The 22,541-nt window shown below is 39.0% G+C and overlaps 1 protein-coding gene and 1 long non-coding RNA gene across 6 annotated transcripts; both read right to left on the bottom strand.

Annotated features, from left to right (window-relative positions):
- Positions 1-290: 290 nt before the first annotated feature.
- On the bottom strand, positions 291-13,718 carry LOC110005131 (uncharacterized). Of its 5 annotated transcripts, XM_065954348.1 has the most exons (11): positions 13,641-13,718; positions 13,317-13,343; positions 12,898-13,188; positions 12,151-12,228; positions 11,506-11,565; positions 11,376-11,435; positions 11,217-11,291; positions 4,375-4,506; positions 3,949-4,008; positions 871-917; positions 291-792 (listed from the first exon to the last, which is right to left on the bottom strand). In XM_065954348.1, the coding sequence occupies exons 1-11, from the start codon at positions 13,672-13,674 to the stop codon at positions 700-702; spliced, it is 957 nt and encodes a 318-aa protein (XP_065810420.1). In that variant the 5' UTR covers positions 13,675-13,718; the 3' UTR covers positions 291-699. The 5 variants fall into 5 exon arrangements, with proteins under 5 accessions (XP_065810420.1, XP_065810419.1, XP_065810418.1 ...); XM_065954347.1 differs by lacking the exons at positions 13,317-13,343; positions 13,641-13,718 and having other exon boundaries at positions 871-911; positions 12,898-13,310; XM_065954346.1 differs by lacking the exons at positions 13,317-13,343; positions 13,641-13,718 and having other exon boundaries at positions 12,898-13,308.
- Positions 13,719-18,773: 5,055 nt separating this feature from the next.
- LOC136178901 (uncharacterized) lies at positions 18,774-21,322 on the bottom strand. The gene is made up of 5 exons (XR_010666203.1): positions 21,281-21,322; positions 20,261-20,347; positions 20,036-20,054; positions 18,917-18,948; positions 18,774-18,791 (listed from the first exon to the last, which is right to left on the bottom strand). It is a non-coding gene; the product is annotated as an uncharacterized lncRNA (long non-coding RNA).
- Between the last annotated feature and the right edge of the window lie 1,219 nt (positions 21,323-22,541).

Genomic DNA, 22,541 nt, shown 5'->3' with positions numbered 1-22,541 from the left:
TTAGATGATTGGTTTATATACATCCTGTTAAATTTCAAGAATAAAAACAGAAAAAAAATGATATCTGTATTTATGAGCTGTATTAAGAGATCATGTTGTTGTATCAGGTGTGTGTGTGTGTGTGTGTGCGTGCGTGCGAGCGTGCGTGCGTGCGTGCGTGCGTGCGTGCGTGCGTGCGTGCGTGCGTGTGTGTGTGTGTGCTGTTATGGGGCTATAACTGCAGGTTGTGTAAGGTCTGATATGAACCAAGTAATGAAATTAAAAAGGCAAACAAAGAAAAGAAACCTCAACACATTAATTCAGTTTTATTTAAAATATACAAAGATTCAAATATTTTGCATTGGGTCTGTAGCATACAGTGTTTGTGCAGAAGTAAGCAAACAACAAGACTGAGACGAAGTATATCCAAAAATATTGTCTTCACCTTCAATCAAACACTTTTGGATTGAACTTGATATTCTGACTGTAAGACATTGGAAAACTTTGGTTTCATTTTACATATTGGTTGATTTGAGAAGAAGACATGACAGAAGCTCAGGATTACTCTACATCAGGGGTCCCCAACCATCGGGCCTCGGGCCGTTACCGTTACCTTAGAAATATGACAGCTGCTGTCTGGTTCGTGATGGGTACCTCTGGTTCTACAGCACATCAGTCAACTTCTTCTCTTCTTGAAAACACTTTTAAACTGTTAGCATGTCAGTGTGCCTGCAGCTTGCTGTAGATCATGTCTTTGCTGGCTGCTGCAGTCTGACCCTCATAGATGGTAGAGTAAATATGGTACAAAGACCGCTGGGAAAAGACAGAAACCAACTTGAGCATCTGGTATATCTGGAAAAATGTGATTATTGTTCTTCCTGTCAGACTTACGTTGCTTTTCCGAGACTCACTCCTTTCCATTCCCTCAGAACCTGTGACTGAGGAAGACACACAGATGAGAAAATGTTCCCTATAGCTTTACATTTTACAGCACACTCTGTCCATTAATTAGAACCTTTCAGTCCGATGGCTCGATGTTTTCGTCCAGAAATGAATAATGATGCACTTCATATTGCTGGAGAGCTTGACTGACATTTATTATTTAAATTGTATTTATTTTTCCTTTTTTAAGGGGTGTACTGATTTAAGGGGAGACGAGTCAACTACCAGAGATGGTGGATGATATAATAAAGTAAACTTAGAAACAGGATTGGGAAAGATGCAGTTTTTTAGATGCATTAACTCAATAAAATGTTATTTGTGTAGCACATTTCATACAAAATTAAACTCAATATGCTTGACAGAAGAGAAACAAAAACAAACACAATACAATACGGTTGATTTCCTGGTCATTGATCACATAGTGGCAGTTTCAGTGCTGCGGTTTGCTCTGTAACCTGATTGGTACAGATCACACAGACTGTGAATGGATGGTAACCGTAATTGTTTGTAGAATTTGACTGAAGGTTGGAGATTGGTCTGTAGTTGGTAATGATTGATAGGTCAGGTTTGTTGTTTTTATTAGTAAAGGAGTAACTGTAGCATGTTTTAGAGAAGTGGGGAAAACCAGTCCGAAGAGAATCATTTACAACATGATGTAAGTCATGTAACAGGCTGTGAGGGACACATTTACACAGTTTTGTGGGAATAGGGTCAAGAGGAGAGGTAGAGGTAGGTACTGTACAGTACTAACTTGGACACATGTGAGCTGATGAGAGGAGCCTGATAGCGGGGAATTGCTTTTACATGATTTCAAAGTGTAAGTTCTTATTCTCAAGATTTTATTTTATTTTTTTATTTAGTTTGCAACTGGCGACCTTATTACATTTATTCAAAGAGAGTAATTCCACAGAATTTGACCTATAAGGATTTAATAGTTTACTGTGAAGAAGAGATAGTGAGTATTATTTGTATAGTAATTTATCATTTTTGAGATGTGTTGCTGTTTTGACATTTTCAGTTATTTTTTCTGACAGGTCAGTATACTTTTTCTAGATTTAAAAATATATCTGAAGCTTTTAATCTCACCATTTTTGTTCAGCCTTTCGGCGAGATTTTGAGCATACTCACTTGTTCTCCATTCCTCCCAGGAGTCTTTGTTTTTTTGTTTAGTAGTAGACTTTTCTAGTCTTCTGACTACTCAAAGTGCTTTTTGCACCTCAGGTCACATCTATTCATTCACACACTGATGACAGAGGTCGTTATGTGAAGTGATCATCAGAAGTAACTAATCCCATTCATACACATGCATACGGCAGCAACAAAGCAGTGGGAGAAACTTGGGTTAAGTGTCTTGCCCTTGCCCACATGTGGCTGCAGGAGCTGGGGTTCAAACCCCCGACTGTCCGGTTGAGAGACGACTCGATCACTGATCCACAGCCGTGTCGTTTTATTGGCTTTTGACGGGAGCAGTGCTGCCAATGATTTGACTAACAACAGAGTTAAATTGGCCCTCATCTCATCACATGATGACATGATTATGGTTCATGTATTAATATACATATCAGTGGTATTGTCATTAATAGAACGCGTATTTGAAATGATAACCACATTGTCATGTCTTGGTTTGCAGTGATCTGAAATTGCAACATCGAGAAAAGCAGTAACCGTTATTACTTTACTGTGTCCTTTAAATAGAATCAGGGCGATGGTGTGACCTTATTTACGTGTGGGCCCCTTAAACCGCTGTGAGAACTCAAATGCTTCTAGCACATTTAATAACAGTTTTGTGTTCAGATTGTTGATGTGAATAAAAAGTCTCCAGAAATTACAACACGGTCATAGGTAATGGAAACTTTTGAATGCATCAATAAAATATGTTCTTAGTTTAGGAGGGTGATACACGGCGAGAAACATTATGGGAACTACAGCTTGGAAAACCACCATGGGCGGATCTAGGCAGGGGCCAACAGGGGCCAGTGCCCCTGTAACACTGAGCTTGGTCCCCCATGTGGCCACCCCTCCAAAAGGAAGAGCCCCCCTAATAACAAATACACAGTACTCAACAACCGTACTCACAATCTACTGTGATATTAACGGAAACAAATGTAAATCATGGTATTTAATGATGTGCACTATTATTTAGCATAATATATATATATATATATATATATAAAAGCGATTATCTTTGTCCATTTTTCACCTTGGTTTAATGCCCCCGTCTAACAAAACAACTGGCCCCAGTTTGGCCCCCTCAGTAAAAGTGGTCTATAACTGCCACTGACAACCACAGCTAAGAATTGAAGGTTGTGAAACCACCAAGACAACTTTCACACTATGTTATTAAGAAATACACCTCACCTCACCTCCAGCTCACGTTCAGAAGTGCTATGAGATATGAGATATGAGAGGGTTCTCAACGACGCTGTCTCCATGTCTCAGCGCTGTGTTCTACCAGGCTTGTCTTTTACTCAGTTTGAGCTGCAACTCTTTCTGGTTATTTATGCGCAAGCTGACATTTACCACAGAAGTTATTTTAATAGGCTAGCTGTGAACCATGTGAACTCAACAGTTGCCATTTTTTTCGAGGTCTCCTCAGCGGAGTCTTCAATCATGCTTCACCAAAACCTTTAAAGCTGGGTGCGTGTTAGAGCAGCCATTCAAACCTGACCCCTTTTCCTGACATCAATGTTTTCTGATGTCTTCTCCAAATGCACCTTCAGTAAATTAAACACTTTTTAATTCATTATACTCGAAATGCATTACAATTTAGTTTTAAATGTGTCTGTCTGAAGTAGTAGCTCTTACAAGTACATATTCAAAGTAGATTTTTAACCCTTCAATAGGGATTAAAGGGACAGCTGTGTCTCAGTGGTAGAGTCGGTCTCTCAACCAAGAGGTCAAGGGTTTGATCCCCAGCTCCTGCAGCCACACGTCCAATCTGTCCTTGGGCAAGACACTTAACCCCAAGTTGCTCCTGCTGTTAATACTTGTTTGTAAAAGGGATCTTGAATAAATACAATGTCATACCTGTGGTTTTGATGAGTGATGGCATTCTCTGGGTCCTTCTGGACTCTTTCTCTACAATACCTGCAGCAGAAGAGGTTAGAGTGATGTTAATGTCAATCTACATGACAACAAGCATTGCTCCAGCTGCTTCGTCAGCGGCATATGAATTTGTGTGAATGGATTAATTAACACTGATGGACACTTGACATTGCAACCTCTACCATCAGTGTGTGAATGTGTAAGTATGACCTGCAGTGTAAAAGTGCTTTGAGTAGTCAGAAGATGAGGAAAGTGCTTTACAAGCTCAAGTATATTTACCATTTTACAATCACAACTTTTAGAGCTTACAAATATTTCCCTACAAAAGAAAAACTGAAAGAGTAAAGTTTAAAAGTTTGATATTTCAGTCTTCTACATAACAAAAGATTCTGACTTCATTTGACTCACCAGCTCTTCTTTTCTTCCAAAGAATAACAATAACAATCACTGTGATGACCACAGTAGATCCACAACCAGCAAAAACCCAGACAAACGTCCAATTCCACAATTCTTTAGTATCCGGAGAACTTACAGTCGGACCTGCACAGCCAAAACAGTTTTACAACAAGAAAAGAGAACAATTTGAGTATATCATGCATTGATATTAATATTGGTCTAGCTTTCATTTAATTCCCAGGTGCTGTCTTATTTGAGGCCGTAGTAATACCTGTATCTTAAATGCACACAAACACAAAAACATTAAAATGTACCATTATCTTTGAACATAAGTGAAGAAGCATTGACTCTGTAAGTGTCTGACTTTCAACAAGGAATGTTTTTTATTAACCCAGAGTGTTTTGGGCAAAAAGTGGAAAAGACAAAAATCCCAGATGGTTAATGTCCTTCTGTGTACAAGCTCAGTCATAAATGCCCAGATTTACAGTCACTCTGCTGTTGAAACATCACTATTGTACATGATGTTGTCGGGTGACAGCTAGGAAAGACTGGTGGACAACTTGACAGCAGGACAGACTGCCGCAGGAGTGGGCGGCTAGTCACCCTACCCACTTGCAACCTGGAAGCCCCAGGATACACCAAGCAGAACAAAATGAAACAACCCGTAGGCCCTCCAAGAGAAGATGGGCATACCAGGACGGAACAAGAGGTAACGACAGGAATGGAAAACAACAATGAGAAAATCCTCCGGAAGTGTATTTGCGGTTGGGAGAAGGTGGCATCATGTAGGGGATTACATATCCATCAGGGGTAGATGAAAGGCAGACAGACCAACGACCTTGCATTGTGCAAGCAGTTCAGACAATAGGGACCCAAAGCCGGGATTGCAATCACAGTGCAATCATGTTGGAAGTAGCAGAAAGAGGTCCTGTGATGGAGAAGGTACACAGCATAGATGAGGACACAGGCCTACCAGTGGCACGGCCCACTAGTCTGATAGCAAAGCAACCAGGGAGACACATCAAGATCAAGTGGCCAAAAGCGAATAATTGTGCAGAGTTGCAGAAACTCGATGCAGACTTGAGCCACCTGCCGGAGCTGTACTTGAGAGGAGAAGTCAAAAGCAAGCTTAACATCTTCAGCAAGATCATCCATGAGGAATGCAGAGAGAAGTTTGTGGAAGTCAGGAGGAAGCAGCCCACAGCCTCGAGAATAGGAGGGATAGAGAGGGACATCGAACAACTTGTCAGAACCAACTCAGCCAGAACTGGAGGAAAGCTGCACCCGATGAAAAAGTCGGCCTAAAGGAGCTGTGGGACGAGGTCAAACAGAAGCTTGCCCAGCTGCACAGGACCGAGAGGATCAGAAGGAGGAGGAAGAAGAGAGAGAAGAAGAGAGTGGTAAGCTAGACGCCACCAAGGAGGAGGTGGAACAGTACATGAAGAGCCAGTACAGTGATAGCAGACAAGCTACACCTCGGCTCCCCAGGACATGGCCATGCCCAGTTCCACCAACCTTGCCATTTGATACCCCCCACCTAAACTGCATGAGGTGGAAGAGGTTATCAAAAAGGCAAGGTCAGCATCAGCCCCTGGACAGAACGGGATTCGCTACAAGCTGTATAAGAACTGTCCCCAGGTAGTGAAAGTGCTGTGGAAGCTTATGACAACAGCTTGTATTCCATTATAGTGGCAGAAAGCAATCAGTGTCTTCATCCCCAAAGATCAGAACTCCCATATCATCAACCAGATCAGAAGCATTGCCTTGTTGAATGTGGAGGGGAAGATTGTCTTTGCTGTTTTGGCAAGGAGAGTGGCCAACTTTCTCTTGGCAAATGAATACATCGACACAAGCTGTCAGAAGGCTGGAATCCCAGGCTTCCCTGGATCCATCGAGGACTCTGTTATGATTTGGGACCAAATCCAGCGTGCGAAGAGAGAGAAGAGCGACCTGCATGTGATGTAGTTAGACCTTGCCAACGCGTACAGCTCAGTGACGCACAAGCTGATAGACTTTGCTTTGGAATTCTTCCATATCCCAGATTGTGTGAACATCATAGCCAAATACTTAAGCAATCTGCACATGGGCTTCACCCTGGAAGGCTACACATCAGAATGGCAACAGCTGGAATGCGGCATTGCCATGGGATGCGCAATCTCCCCAATCTTGTTTGTGATAGCCTTTGAGATAATCCTCATAGGGGCAAGGCAGGTGATGGGAGGTATCAAGTTACCAGGCTTCTCCCGCTTAGGAGTTAAATTGACGTTGTCACAAGCATCCTTCAGACGGCTCCATGCACGGCGAGGCTCCTGTATCACCTTGATGAGCTCATCACAAGGGCAAGAATGAAGATAAAGGCGGAATTATCAAGAAGTCTCTCATTGAGGAAAGGGGTGCCACAGAACAAGACCATCTTTGTTGCTGGTGGTTAGCCGATCCCACAGCTCGGCAGACTTTTCTGACAGACACATGGGGAAGCTACCATCACTGTACCATCAAGTGTTGTGGCCACTAAAGGTCAGCGAGATTCCATCATCAGAGGTCAGCAGGATGGACAGCCAAGCTAACAACTGCATCCGAAAGTGGTGGGGCTTGCACTGCTGACAACGCCAGCGCTATTTTCAACTTTTCATCAGACATTCTCGATAAGAAGTAACTTACTTCTGAGAAAATTGCCTTCTCGTAACACAACAACATTTTATTTATCTGTGTTCTTCCTTGTCCTTTTCCAGTTTTCCCTTTTTGGAATGACGATTACAGACTACCGCAACCTGCTGACATGGAGAGTTATTGCCTCTCATGCATGCGCAGAACGTACGTGGTTGTTGGCCATCGTCTATAGTCTTTGCTGTGTGTTATAGTGCAACTTTTTGGCCAAGACAAAAGGCGTCGCCCGCCGACACCACAGGCGGTCTTCGTCGCCACCAGTTCTTGGCCATCTGCTTGGTGTGTCAGGGCCTTAAAAGAACCCTGCTCTGTCAGTCTGTGCAAGAACAATACACCATTCATATGTTGTCTGTGTCACAAGTCAAGCTCTAGATTAACACCACCAGCTTCCCCTTCACTACCTGCAAGCCTTACCTGTTCTGTGTCTTCACCTGGGTTCAACCATAACCACAATGTAAACCAGAACAGTATTACTAACTCAAAGCCATTAAGGGTACAGAACTTAAAAGCAGCTAATTAGTTAACAAAACAATAAACTATTGAGTTCTCTGAACGAATGATGTGTTTTAATTTAATATGGATCAATGTGTTTGAGTTAATATCCATGTCTAAATCATATCATTTGAGTTAACAGAGGGACGCAGCGTTTGACGTCATCGACGTCGCTACGTTCACTCACGCTATTGAAAAACTCACAACGGCCATACTAGAAGCGCCACAAGTTTGAAAGTTAGGGTAATGTCAACATGACGGTGTGCCAGTGACTGAAGCCACTACCATTCAACTGACTGGCATTATTTCAAGTCTCGGGCTGTTCCTTGTTCTAAGTCATCTGCTGTGGTGAGTAAAAAAGTTTCTCAAACTTCTCGTGTCTGTTTACTGGTGTATAACGTTAACAGAAGCTATAACGTTAGCATGCTAATACCTTGAGCTAACTGTTGTTGAAACTGCAGCAACGTTATTTAGATGAACTTTGACCCTACTGTGGAGGCAGGTAAGCTGCTGCGCTGACGTGTTTGAGATCAAATATAATGTTCTTCGTCGTATTTATTTGTCAGACTGCAGGACAAAGAAGAACGGAACGCAACATAAATGATTTTTAAATATTTAATTAACCATTAAATAGAGAGTTGTGTGACTCACTAAAATATGTTTGTTTAATGAGTGATCCTGGTTTGTTTTTATATCGTATGTGACTGATCTTTCCCATCAGGTTGAAGAGCACTGAACTTCAAGCTTTAAAGACATCAGGTAAGAAGTAAGCCATTTCTAAACTTTTTATATTGTTACCTGTGAACCCACAGCCTTCTGTCTGCCCCAGCAGTACAGTGATAATCTTTAATGGTCTACTGCATTATAAAATGATTTGTTGTTAAATTAAAATAAATATAAGCATTAGATTATGATGAACTGGAATAATCTAAATTATGTCATATTGCTAATTGAATCTATTTCCCTTGGATCAAACTGAATATTAAGTAAAACTACAAATAATCTATTTTCAGTGTTACAGTTAAAAAGTGTTCATCAATATACTTTTATGTTTCTGTAGGTCTGCAGGTGTTTGCTGAGTTCCATTGCATCACAAATATGAACCTTCACAACACATTCTACAGCCAGCTGGACCGACACACACTGCAACAGCATACAGGCAGAAGGCCTCAGAGACATGAGAGACAGGCGCTGCAGGAGGATATATAAGCTGTAGGTAAATTACATACAGAAGAATAATCATTTTAACCTGCAGCTAAGGTTAATAATGATCATTTATTCTTATAGTCATAATGAGAATTTAAAAAGGAATTTCTTTTTTGGCCTAGGAACAGCATGATGTACACAAGAAGCACTCTGGCTCCTCATACCCTCCCATTGTACGGGCAAGGGGATCTTCAAGACCTGCAAGGTATGTACTCAGTGCAATTGTGCAATTATGAAAATGTCAATATCAATGACTAGTGTAAACTGTTTTTGTAAAGTAAAATGTGACTTCCTGCATTTTACAGACTTTAATAGAAGAGATGGGTTTAGATTTTTCTATATTCTATCCAAATATAAGGCTTGCATGTGTTAATTACAGTGAAAGAGTATAAGGACTGTTATTATTCTTCCACTCCATGAGGCATACTGTATTAGGCCAGGTCCAACTGTAAGACATTTTCAATCCTTGTTGAACATAAGAAAATCTTCCCGTAGTTAGGCTGAAGCTAAAATGGTGCTTCAGCAGTCAGAGGTAAAAAAACAAGAATTAGTTGATTTTCTTTTTTTGTGGCAGGAAGAGGAAGCATGATTATCTTTGATGTGATTTGGCTAAGTCTGAGTTCTAGAGGCCTCATAATAACAATGAACTTTAGGTCGCATTTTAAAACAGAATTAGGACTTTCAATTTTGTCCTTTCACCCTTACAGTGGCTCACATTCAGCAGGTATTATAGAGACAGTATAGACAGAAAAAAAAGTGTGACCGCCAGTAACTGCCAACATGCATATTTACATGCGAGTGTTGTGTCAAGACAGAAACATATTTACTGATGCTTTTAATTGTGTGAGGAGCAAGAGCCTACTGTGCAGGACTTGTAATCTTGTTACTGGGATTATCTCCATCTTTTTTTCCTTTTATTTTTGCAGTGGGATGATGAGCCAAACTTTGAACACCCCTGTAGCTCTCCTCTATGTGGTCACTGAGAGCTCCACTGGTACCATCCAGTTCAACCCTGACAGCATTTCTGATGTGATTGAAACAGACCTTGATGTGACGGGTCTCCCCAGGTTGGATGATGTACATTTTCATAATGTTGGTTTTTATCTGAAGGTGATCATTTTAGAAGGTTCCTTATCTACCTCAGCACATGATACGTGTGATTCATTATGTTAAATCATTGGATCTTTATTTGCTTTTGATTCCACAAAAGTTATTTTCTCATATTTTGTTTAAATTTATTGATTATTTCTAATAATGTCCTTAATTTGCACCTTGTAGCACAGTTTAAGGTTCTTTGAATCCTGTGTAAAATAAACACTGTCAATGTTTCCATTAAAATACAGACACATGACTGGATCTACAAAACCATTCCAGTTGTTTCAAGTTGTATAGACTGTTTTAAACTTGAATAAAAAAGGTGAACTGAACAAAGTGAGTTGTATTAGTATTTTTTTAACAAATGTACAAGAAAACCCTCATTTCAGTAAATGAGGGTTTTCTTGTACATTTTGAGCTGATGAGAAGTTATTTTGTTTATCTTTTTCCTTCGGTGTATAAGTTTAGCACAATTTAATTTTTTCGATTAGATTTCCCCCAGGCTTTGGGTTGAGCACAAACAAATTTATTGAGTAGAAGAGTTGGTTGGATTTAATTTGAATGAGTATCATCAAATCAATTAAAGCGAGCATGCATAACTTAAAAATATATATTTTTTTATAAGTAATACATTTGAGTTGGGAAAACTTAAAAATTAAAAAAGAAAATAAGAAAACAATTGAGTGAACTGAAATTATATTTATTAATTTCAGTTCTACTAAAAAAATTTATTTCTACTACTCAAAAACTTTGAGGTAATCAGTTACGACAAACATTTTGAGTACTTTCAACTTGTTCGGGTTTACAGTGCAATCAACTGATTATCAAACATTTACATTCAAGTCACGCAAATTACACAAACCTTTTACCTAAAAAGAAACCAAAGGCGATGAAGTTGGTAGCTTTCAAAAGTGGTTCCTTTTTTGTTCAGATAAGACAATCTAAGGGAGCTTTTGAAGAAATCTGAGGCACTCAAGACTTCTTCAAAAGCCTCTAAGTTGGATACACGCACTGAAGAGCACCAGAAGGATTAATTATCAAAACTTTTTTCAACTTCCATGCAGCACTCCATGCATCTGCTTTTTAATCTAATGGAGCTTTTGCACAGTTTCAGGATACAACTGCCCCTGCTCTCCCCGGATTGTAACACAATTGATCTAAGTCAGTCCGTTGACTTCTGGCTTTAAGGTTATCTGAATTATTCAACATAGAGCGTAAACACACTGCATGAAACAGTCAAATAATCCCACACAGCAGGAAAGCTTTCTTCACAAAAAGTTATGAACCTGTATATCCATCACAGATATCAGGTTGAGCAATCAATAACCATCAACCATCCATGTTGTCTTGTGCTGAAACTGGCATTGAGGTTAAAACAAAATTAAACGCGTCACCTGATTCTGGTTTCACTGATGTTGAGTGGGCAAAGTTGGGACCATCATTGTTACTTGCTGTGCCAACAGTCCAACCTTGTTAATTAAAAAAATATAATTTCAAACTAAACATAATGAAAAAAAATAAAAATAAATGTATTACGTAAATGATTGAATTACCTGAAGTTTTTTTTAAAGGTCTCACAATAGTGGAGGCACTAGAGCTACTTGTAGGCAGACCTGGTGAATAAAGTAAAAAAATAGAGTTAACAATACTTTAAAAGTGATCTAGAATCATACAATGTCCTACCTGTGGTTGTGATGAGTGATGGTGTCCTCTGGGTCCATCTGGACTCTTTCTCTACAATACCTGCAGCAGAAGAGGTTAGAGTGATATCAACGTCAATGTACTTGACAACATGAGACATATCAGGCTTTCTTTTGATTTCCAGCACGGAAAAACCTCTTCTGTTTTTGCTGATGGAGGGGACTATAAAACTTTGATGATAAAACCCAATAATGTGGAATCAACTGTCCTCTCATAACTGTTAATAACTGCTTTGTCGCGATCCAAAAGTGGATTTATATTAATTTACTTAATCCTAATCCTGACAAAACTGAAATATAATTTTATTGTAACAGATACCATCACCACTGTAGTTGATCAGTTAATTGGCTCGTTTCAACCAAACATCAAATCTTGGTATCGTCTTTGACCAACGTATGACTTTGACCATCATACCACTAAGTTTGTCCAGGCAAACTCCCGCTGTGTGGGACTTGTTTAAAGGATAAATCAGGAGTCTGTTGGACTTGAATGTCTGAAAAAATTATGTTTTAACAGGAGTCTGATGTTTAAGGAAAATGTGGCACTCTAGTTTTATGTGACAGTGCTAGTTAGTAAATGACGGTAAAAGTGAAAGCAACACTGAAATATGCAGTAGGCTATACTCACCTTGATCAGCAGGTGAAGTTACAATAGAAACTGAGGTTTTCAAAGTGCTGAGACTCTCCTTGTTCGGGTTTGTCTCATCTAAAAATAAAATCAAATGTTTTGTTCATGACATTTACACCACAGGGTTTTTCTTCTGCTGATCCAGCTTGAAGACAGATTTACTTACTTTGAACAGAGATGGAGGAATATTCACTTTCTGGAGATCGAGCATTTCTGTCTCCACTCTGAACAGTGTAAAAACATTTCACTTTGACCTCAGCAGGTGAACTCTTATGATCCATCCTCAGCAGCTCACTTCCTGTCAGTGTCTGCAGACAGGAAAATGTCCTCACAGTTCCTCCACTTAAAGTGAAGTACTGACACTGAGACACTGACGATGGAGTCTGACAGTTCAGTGTGACTGAGTCTGTCTCTGTGATCACCGCTGGATCACAGTATAATACATGTTCCACCAGTGCTCCCATTAGTATGTTTGTTTGAGTGTTTTTAGGACTATAAACAACAACAGATTATCTTATATAATCACTTTCAAAATAATTATTAAAACACACAAAGCAAATGTAGCTCAAATACATCTCAAATCTGCAAAAGCATTTTCATTCAAATAAATCACTTGACAAATGTATACTGGTAGAGGATGCCTTTTGACAATATTCCAACTCTTTAAATCAGACTGCTTGAACCAGTTTGTTTCTTTCTGATTATGTAACAAAATATATGAATATTGACAACACTTGTATTACTCACTTTGTATGCTGATGGAGACTGTGTCACTGTGTGGAGATGGAAAATGTTTGTCTCCAATCTGAACAGTGTAAAAACATTCCACTTTGACCTCAGCAGATGAACTCTGATGATCCATCTTCAGCAGTTCACTTCCTGTCAGTGTCTGCAGACAGGAAAATGTCCTCACAGTTTCTCCACTTAAAGTTTGGTAATAACACTGAGACACATATGATGGAGTCTGACAGTTCAGTGTGACTGAGTCTGTCTCTTTGATCACCGCTGAATTCACTGTAAGTTTAGGTGGAAGACGAGCTGAAAATATAAACCATGAATATGTTTTATCAAACTCAAACATAAGCTGTATATAAATGTTTAAATTCTTCAGTAGTGCAGCGATCACAGCACAGTTAGACATGAACCATGAGAGATCACAGACTGACCTTCTGTTTGAATCCCATTAAAGACATCTGTTTAAAAAACACAGTGAAAGTAAGGTGACTACACATAATAATAACTCCAAGAGTTCACACATTTCAACTCCTCCAACTATTCATTTATTTTCATCAAAAGTAGAATTATTAAGTGAGACAAAAATAGATTTTATTTGTCACAACTGGCAGAACACAAAACACAATATCACAGACTCAAAGCTTAATCACTGATATGATGATATCTGACATGACACATTAACGTCATGTTTCAATCTGCAGAGCTTTATAATAGTCCACAATAATACTGAATAAATCAATAAAGGTTTTACTTACACATGAAGAAGACAAACAGCAGACGTCCGGCCATGATGAAGCTGAACACTGAGACTGTACAGAGGATACGTGTGTGTCTCACTGTGTGGACTTTGTGGTTAATGAGACCAGGTTCTTAAATTAGATACATGAGAACGACAGCTATCAGAAATGAAACCCACTGACAGACAAACCACAGCTTAATATTTAAAGAACCATTTTTAAAAATTGAATATCCCACATTGGAAACTAACATCTGTAGAAAGATGACATAGTGTATGTAGGTGAAACATATGCCTACAGTACACTTCACTAACACACTGAGCTTGTTCATAGTCTGCTCTCACTAAAGACAAAGTTTGTTTCATTTTTTCTTCATCATTAAAACAGTTTATTCACACATTTGCCTCCTCGAGCTTTATGTTTCTTCTGGTTGTTCAAAGTGAGTGATCTCAAGTTTTTAGTCATTGTATGAACAATATTTTATATACAGTTGTGATAGATTTGTGTCTCTTGTATTATAATGTGTTTAATATTGTAGTTTGTTTTCATTTATTTAATTCTGGAGGTTGCAGTGAACAGCTGTTCAAAAAGCTGTTTCCTGCTAAATGCATGGTGGTTTCACAACAGACTCTGTAGTGGAAATTATCAAGCCATACACTGCCACCCACTGGTCAGATGTAGTAAATATAACAAACGTGTCTTCAAAATCAAGATTGCCTTCACAAAGTCATTCCCACGAGGCTCAGGAATGTCTTTCCAATCCTGTTATTCCAGACAACCCTTTTTTTATGAAAATGTTTTTAACCAGGAGAAACATCATTGATATTAAGAATCTAATTTACAAGAGTGTCCTGACCAAGAGGGGCAGCAGCACAACAAGCATGTTACAGACATAAAACACAGAGTAATTACAAACACAGATCAACATGTCCTGAGTCACAGAGAAGAAAAGTCATTATTTAAAGCATCTCGCATTTTCCTCCAACACCTTCAATATACTTTAAAAATGATAAAAAGAGAGACCAGCTCCCCAAGACAAAGATCATCCTGAAGGAGATTCCAGCCAGCAGGAGCAGCGTACCTGAGACTCCTTTTCCCCGTTTCAAGACACAGTTTGGGAACAGATAACAATACGTTTTGTGACTGGCTCGTAGAGCAAAGATCTAGCTTCCAGTCCTTTTCGCATGAATACAATTACACAAGTGTGAGGGAAGCAGGTTAAAGGGATACTTCACCATTTGCATTAAGCTTTGTATCATTAGAAACCTGGTAGTATTTTTGAATGGTCGTGCATCCCGCCCTCATTTTCCCCTGAGATGGGAAATCTTTGTATTTCTAAGTCTGAAAAGGAGCTTCCAGTGACGCAAAATGACGATTTTTGCGTCACTGGAAGCTGTTGTGGTTAGCGGGGTGAAACTACAATGCTAGTTCCTCATATTTTCGACCACTGAAGCTACAGACCAATCACAGATCAGTGGGTGGGAACTCGCTCCAAGAATCTAAACTTAACGTCCGCCATATTGCTTGGAAGCTGTGCTAACAGGCTCTATGGAGAAAGCTGATAATGGCGAAAAAACATAAATATAGCGGCGAGACGGTTGCTGCCGACAGGCCGGTTTTGTGTTTTGGCTGCCATGAGCCCGGCCGCTGCGAGCTCTGCCCCCGCGAGCCCCCGGGAGCCCAGCTGCGACATAAGACCGGCCTGTCGGCAGCAACCGTCTTTATATTGTTATATTGCCGCCGCCGGCCACCGCCAGCTCAGCAGCAGAGACATGATGCCTGCCTGTCGGCGGCGGTGAGGAGTTGGGGTGAACTGGTAGTGTCGATGCTCTCATTGTTTGACTATGGACACAGACATAGAGTCTGTTTTCTGCCATTAATTACAAAGATCAGTTCTGGAAGAAATCTCTGAATCAGTTAAGGAAATGGTCTTATGTGTTGAAGTAAATATGTCTGTAAATGTTTTTATTACTATATTTTTACTGCTATACTGTATATTTTGGAGAAACTGTAACGATCGAATTTCCCTTTGGGATTAATAAAGTATTTCTGATTCTGAATTAGAGGACCTTAGTGGGAGTGGCCTGCGGTGCATTCTGGGATTTGGTGTCTTTCATCAACATGAGCCAAAACGACACTTTCTGCCTTTTCACGGCCAAGAAGGCACCAACTTCAAAATGTATTTCACATTTCTACATATATGACCCAATGTCAATACAGATTCATGTTTCAACAGGTGAAGTGTCCCTTTAAGTATAGCCTCATAAATAAGGACATGCCAATGAGTTTGTCTACTCATGGACAATGCAGGCCAGCCGCTTGATCATACAGTACAATCAAATCATCAATCAATCAGAGGCATAATGTAGCATCAACAAGTCATTTCAACATCAAGTAAAAACTAAGGAACGATATTATTGTTGAAATTCTAGATATTGATTTTAGGTTTGGAGAGACTTTGCTGATCTTAACAATATTTGATGGGGATTCAAACTTTTTTTGAAATTAATAGATTTATATTTTTAAACTATGACTTTTGAGAGATGTTTTTTACATCCATTATTTTTTCTGTGAATTATTACATACTGTAGGTTTCATTGAAGGTGTTAATTCAGCAAGAGCTTAAGTCTGAATTCAAACCCCAGCTCTCCCACAATGTTTGCTCTCCCATTTTTTAGGAGAAACAACTTCAAAAATGAAAGACAGAAAACCTTCAAAATTCAAATTCAAGAAACTCAAAAGGACTAAATCCAGCCCATTGGACATATGGACACAGTGGATGGCTATGGCTCAGAAATAGAGTTGGTTGTTTCTCAACAGGAAGGTCGGGGCTTCTATCCCCAGCTCCTGCAGTCACATGCCCGATGTGTCTCTGGGCAAGACACTTAACCCCAAATTGCTCCCAACTGCTTCATTTGTTGGCACATGAATGTGTATGAATGGGATTACTTCTGATAGACACGTAACATAGCAGCCTCTTCCATCAGTGTTTGGATGTGTAGGTGTGACCTGCAGTGTAAAAGCTCTTTGAGTAGTTAGAAGACTAATAAAGCACTATACAAGCCCAAGTCCATTTACCATTTGCATGTGACAAACAGAAAATGTGTTTTATAAAGAAACAAAAACTATTTGTTTTTTCCATTCATAAAAAAATAAATAATAGTAATTTTAGCATGATGTCCACTCTAGTGGACACTTCTGTGACTTCTTCAAATGTATAAATAATAATAAAAAATGTCTAAAGTTTTTTATTTAGTAGTATGCTACATTGGTGGATCATAAGTGCTTTGAAAACAACCCTTACATTCATCCCCTCATCTATCAACCCTCATAATCATTCCTTAATCCAACTTCACTCATTACTTTTATCTCTGCCATGCTCATTACAATACTCATTCTAAATTCAGATTTTTCTTGGCTTGGTCTTTGAACATATAGTTGTGATAGATTTCTGTCTCTATGGTGGTTTCCTCGTTCTCCTCTTTGTATTGTATTGTAGTGCGTTTGTATTTTTTCCCATCCCTTTCCCAGTCTTTAACACTTTAAAAACAAATATCAAGCTGAAGTTAACATGAAGAGCAGAAACATAGTTTGTTGTTATGTAGGATATATTTATTATTTCAAACATTGTGATACAGGAGATGTTATCTTCTAACTTTATTCAGTTTCTGATTTCTTTGTTTCTATCAATGCAGTAGACCAGTTCACCGTGCTAATGTCTACTTTGATAAAGATGTTATTCATTTAAGTAATGAAGCTGTACATGAGAAGTAAATGTGATAATGATACAGGAAACAACATTTTCCTCTGAGCTAATGTCAGAGAGCTTTGAACACTCTGTATCTCTCTGAGCTGATGTAGCCTTCATCTCTGAGGTGCTGCAGTTTTCACTCTGAGAGAAATAAGAAGCACACACTGCTTAGTCGCCCTCATTGAGGTCTGAATACCTGCCAGCATTTTGTGTTTTTTCTTATCAAGTTATGATGTTTCTCAACTCACCAATGTTGCATTCATAGAAGACGATACTGTACGTTTCATCATAACCACCCTAAAAATAAAAAAGAAAGTATAAACATACAATATGTCCAAATCATCTTAATGATCATCATCATAGTTTCAAAATCACCATCATTTATTCAGACTCTCAGTATCACCCACCCTCTCCTACCAACAATCACAGTCTGCCTTTAGCTGTCCTATTAATGAAGGGGGACCAGCAGCCTCCCCACCTTGACGTAGGAAGCAGGCCAGATTATGATCAGAAAACAATTACTGTCCCATCACTATCTCTGTCAATAAATCTTATTGTGAAGTGGCTCAGTGCAAGAGTTGGTCATCTCTCAACCAGAAGGTTGGGGGTTCAATCCCCAGCCCCTGCATCTACATGTTCGATGGGTCCTTGGCAAGACACTTAAGCCCAAATTGCTCCCACTGCTTCACCAGCGGTGTATGAATGGGATAAGTTACTGCCTCTGTTATCAGTGTGTGAATGTGTAGGTGTAAAAGTGCTTTGAGAAGTTAGAAGACGAGAAGGATGCTATACAAGCTCAAGTCTATTTTTCGATTTACAATAAACTGCATCTGGAAGATTTAGAGGTGAGTCGACTAAACTTTCATAGATTTCATCCCAATAATCTGTCACACAGGGATAAACTGCTTCAAAATCTATTGTGTTATGAATAAAGGAAAATAGTCTCTTTTTCTTCAAATGAAAGTTATCTCAGATTTCATAACAGCATGTCTCTGGGGTTAAAAAAATGTTTTTATATTGATTCATGATGTTTACAACAGATCAATAGTTTGAATGAAAGGGTATCAGAAGCTCAAAACAAGACAACAAATAATGAGAAAAGTCCATCCTCTCTGTCTTTAGCCTGCTCCACCTTTCAGACAATGTGTGCTCAAACAGGCTGTTTGGAGATTTTCTCTTCATGACATCACAAAGAAACTTCACAGATATGTTTGGGGAGCTCTGAGATTTATTTTAACTTTTTGAAAAGGAGTATAATATGTGACCTGTAATATAATTGTTAATTAAACGGGTACAGGGACTGAACCTTGATGATGTTTTTGTTGTTGTGGGAATTACTGTGTGCTGGAAAATGTTACAGTTGAAGCAGGTTTGACATTTACAATCATTGGTGAGACTTACCATATATTTCTGATCATCTAAAACAAAGACAATTAGCATTTTAATACAGAGAAGTGTATACACAGACATGTAATTAAATGTTAAACCAACATATTCTATTGTATTTGGCTTGGTCTCTTCAATACAGGAGTGAGCAACATACCTTTGGATTTACCTGCGATGTTTGCTTTTGTTCTGAATGAAAAAAAAAGACATAATAGATTGGGTTTGGTTAAAAAACATCCTTACTGAAGAGGAAGCAACAGCACAGAACACATTTCTCAATGTATTGTGTTAAGTCTGATCCACACTTAGGTTTTCAACATCATAACAGATATTTGAGACAACAACAATCACATAATGAACAGTTTTGATCCTATAGTGTGCAGAGCAACGATATGACCTATACACTAACACTGTGACGCTCTCAACCTGCGGCAAAAATCCCCAAAAATGATTTACAAAGAGAAACATTTAAAATGATTAAGTCTCATCATCACAGTGTTTCACACAGAGAGGAAACTCTAGAGAGTGAGAGAGAAATCAGCCGGTACATCCCCGCTGTAAATGCACCGATTCCTTCTTTTAATATTTTACTGCAGCTGCTGTCCTGCACTCATAGTTTATGATGATTGTTGTGATACGCATCATCATCAATAAGCCTCCACATACGAAGATCACCTGATGTGATTACAGAATATCGAGTGAAACATTTGAAATGCAGGTCATCTTATTTGAGCATCTTTAGCGTACTTTTAATGTGTGTGTGTGTGTGTGTGTGTGTGTGTGTGTTTGTGTGTGTGTGTGTGTGTGTGTGTGTGTGTGTGTGTGTGTGTGTGTGTATTTATGTGTTTGTGTGTGTGTGTGTGTGTGCGTAGATAAGAGAACGGAAGGGAAGTAAGATGAGCAGATTAAAGTAGTTTATGACACAAATTATAATAAGTAAGAAAAAAAACACAATTAATATAAATATGTTTTTACAAACATTAGGTTTATATATAACCAAACCTAATATAAACAAGGTACGATGACTTTTTATCAGATTCAGCATGGTTAATTATTGGATGGTGTTCTAAACTAAAAAGTTGTCACTATTACTCTGCTGACTCACTTTTATCTAAATATTTGCTGATTCAGCTTTCTCCACCGACTCAATCTTTTCCTGATGCCTTTGATTTATCTTTTTACAACTTGTTGACCAACTTATTGTTTTCACATGTTTGTATCTGAAGTTCTTCTTCTACATGTTGACCAAATATATATGTGAAATAAGTTGTCTTACCTTTTGGAATCACATTTATCTAAAAAAAAAAAAAAAGAACTAGTTATTGATATCAGCAAGCTTCCACAAAACCCTCTTAACAGGAATACCACATGTTAACTACCGCCAGCTTCCTTTAAGAGAATCAAAAGTTGTTTCATATGAAATATTTTCTTCAACTACAAATGGGTGTAAATAGTTCCCAGTTTTTTTAACATTTGAGATATTAATGATTTGTCATTTTACCAATTCTGCTCTGAGCAAAGAGAAGGGCCAATCCCAGCAGGAGGACACCCCCCGTCACAGCTGCTGCGATCACCCACATGATCTTCTCTGCATTAAGAGAAGAGGCAGTTAAAAAGTGTCACCTTACACAGGTTACATTAAACGACTGGAGACTAAGGGCAGGCTCACACTAGGCAAAGTTGTCCCTTACCGTGCTTAAGCACGATAGCACCCCCTCCCCATTCCTCCACTGGCCTGCACTCACGCTGCTCCAGGACTGACCGGGCCTGAGCACGGTACGGATTGCCGAGTGTGAGTGCGCCCTAACACAGCCGTCTCCACAACAACAACACTGGTGTTTAGCACAAACAGCCACAACAAGACCTACAACCAGCCGTACTACTACTGGATTAGAGACATGTTAACATTCTTTACACCAAAGTGAACACCTGAAGAAGAACTATGGTCAAAAACCTTGTGTTTCAATTAAATCTTTTGGAGGCATTTGAGCGAGCGGGAATTTCTTCTCTTCTCTAATGTTCTGTATACACAGATGTTTTTTAAAGCCATCTGGGGGGAAAATGTTAGATTCACCCAAAGTTGAAACCATTTTGACTTGGTCCAAGCTCGAAACATCAGTCAGGAGAATTTATATTAAATCTCATCTTAACATCTTTTGATTTACTAAACATGGTCTACTCTTCTTTCTCCACCAGATGCTGCATAGAGCTCATATTATAACTGTTTCTTTAAGGCCTAGTAAATAACATTAAGACTGTACTGTCTATACTTTTCTTGAACAAAACATGGAACAACAAATGTCTTAGAGCCTCAGAGGAGTGAATTTGTCTGATTTTGACGAGACTTGCATGTCAACATAAAATATGTTGAAGTTGTGCTTTAAAGACTTAACAAATGTCAGAGAGCACCACATGGGGGTTCATGTATATAAATCACTCACATTAGACCAACCAATAAGCAACCAGTATGAAAGTACAATCTGACAGACATTTAAGTTGTCCACTTTGTAAAATACGTTACCTGATTCTGGTGTCCCTGGTGTTTGGGAGGTAACAGTGGAACCAACAGTAGTCCAACCTGTTCCATAAGGAAAGTACATTTCAAAATAAGTTTGTTTTAAAGAAGTCACCAGAGTAGAAGCAACAGAGCTGGGAACAGTCAGACCTGGCCAATAAAAATACCTCTTTAATTTTTTACAGGTCATCAAAGTTGTTAATTGAAGTTTTCTTGAATGATAAAATGTTCTACAGTAGTTGTGACAAATGATGGCATTTTCTGGATCCTGCTTGACTCTCTCTCCACAATACCTACAGTAGCAGGAGACAGATTAGGGCTCACCAATTCCTACTTTTTAGATTGGTAGGTGACTTTTCTTAGCAGCCTTGATATTAGTTAATTAGTATTTGTACATATGTTAGTATGAATCTTAGAGATGGGCCGGGATGCATAACTTAGTTTTTAGTTTGATGCTAACACATACTGGAAAATGTCATTAACTGGCTAACTTAATTAGCACTGCAATCATTTAAACTTAGGAAACAATATATTTTATTTTACATACTAAACAAACAACACTGTAGTCACTTGACTTACAGGCTTGTATAAAACTAAACTCTGTGCAGACAAACTTAAAACTGCTGACTCATGCTAGTCTGGTCTCAATGCTCTGATCTAGTAACACTGCATGACTTGCTCTTAATGTCTCAGTTCATGGGACATAACAGAAACATTAAGAGTGTTTCAGCCCAGCTTCTCAGTTCAATTTTGGCTGTGACACAGAGGATAATGGCGGAGGCACGGTGGGGATGAGAAAGTCAGGCATCAATCTTGTAGGGGACTGGTTGCTGCCACTTTTCTGCCTGTGCTGAACAATTGTGATGTGAAACATATGCACACTGTTTCTCAAAGGTAACTCTGGACTCTGTATCACAGAGTTCTGCGGTTCATCACTCCTTTCATCACTTCATTTTCTGTCATACCTCCTGACCTCCATCAGTCAGATGAGAAGAGGAACTCATAATCTTCTCACAAACTTTCCTCGCTGTCTGTTCCAAAAGTGGGAACTGAACTGGGGAAAAAGTTGTTTAAGTTTGCTGCCCCTGTTACTTGGAAGGAATTACATCTGGAATGGACAGATGTGCAAAAACTGGAATGGCTGTTTAAGTTTGAATCATTTTGTTTCAAAAGCCTGGAAAAGAAGACAGGATATTCTGTTTAATTAGTTTGACTTGCTTTTGCTTTCTCTTTTTGTTTCTTGCCAATGAACATAGTTTACCTAATG

The sequence above is a fragment of the Labrus bergylta genome, chromosome 4, assembly GCF_963930695.1.
Source record: "Labrus bergylta chromosome 4, fLabBer1.1, whole genome shotgun sequence".
Classification (NCBI taxonomy): domain Eukaryota; kingdom Metazoa; phylum Chordata; class Actinopteri; order Labriformes; family Labridae; genus Labrus; species Labrus bergylta.
Note: the sequence above shows the minus strand (reverse complement) of the source record. Positions and strands in the feature narration are given on the sequence as shown.

Bases quoted from the DNA above. Each gene is read 5' to 3' on its own strand.
- LOC110005131 (XM_065954346.1), bottom strand. From the start codon at position 13,291: ATGTCTAACTGTGCTGTGATCGCTGCACTACTGAAGAATTTAAACATT. The intron at 918-3,948 runs GTATGACATTGT...TGTCTTCCTCAG, and splicing joins ATCACTCATCAAAACCACAG to TCACAGGTTCTGAGGGAATG. The intron at 793-870 runs GTAAGTCTGACA...GTCTTTTCCCAG, and splicing joins GTGAGTCTCGGAAAAGCAAC to CGGTCTTTGTACCATATTTA.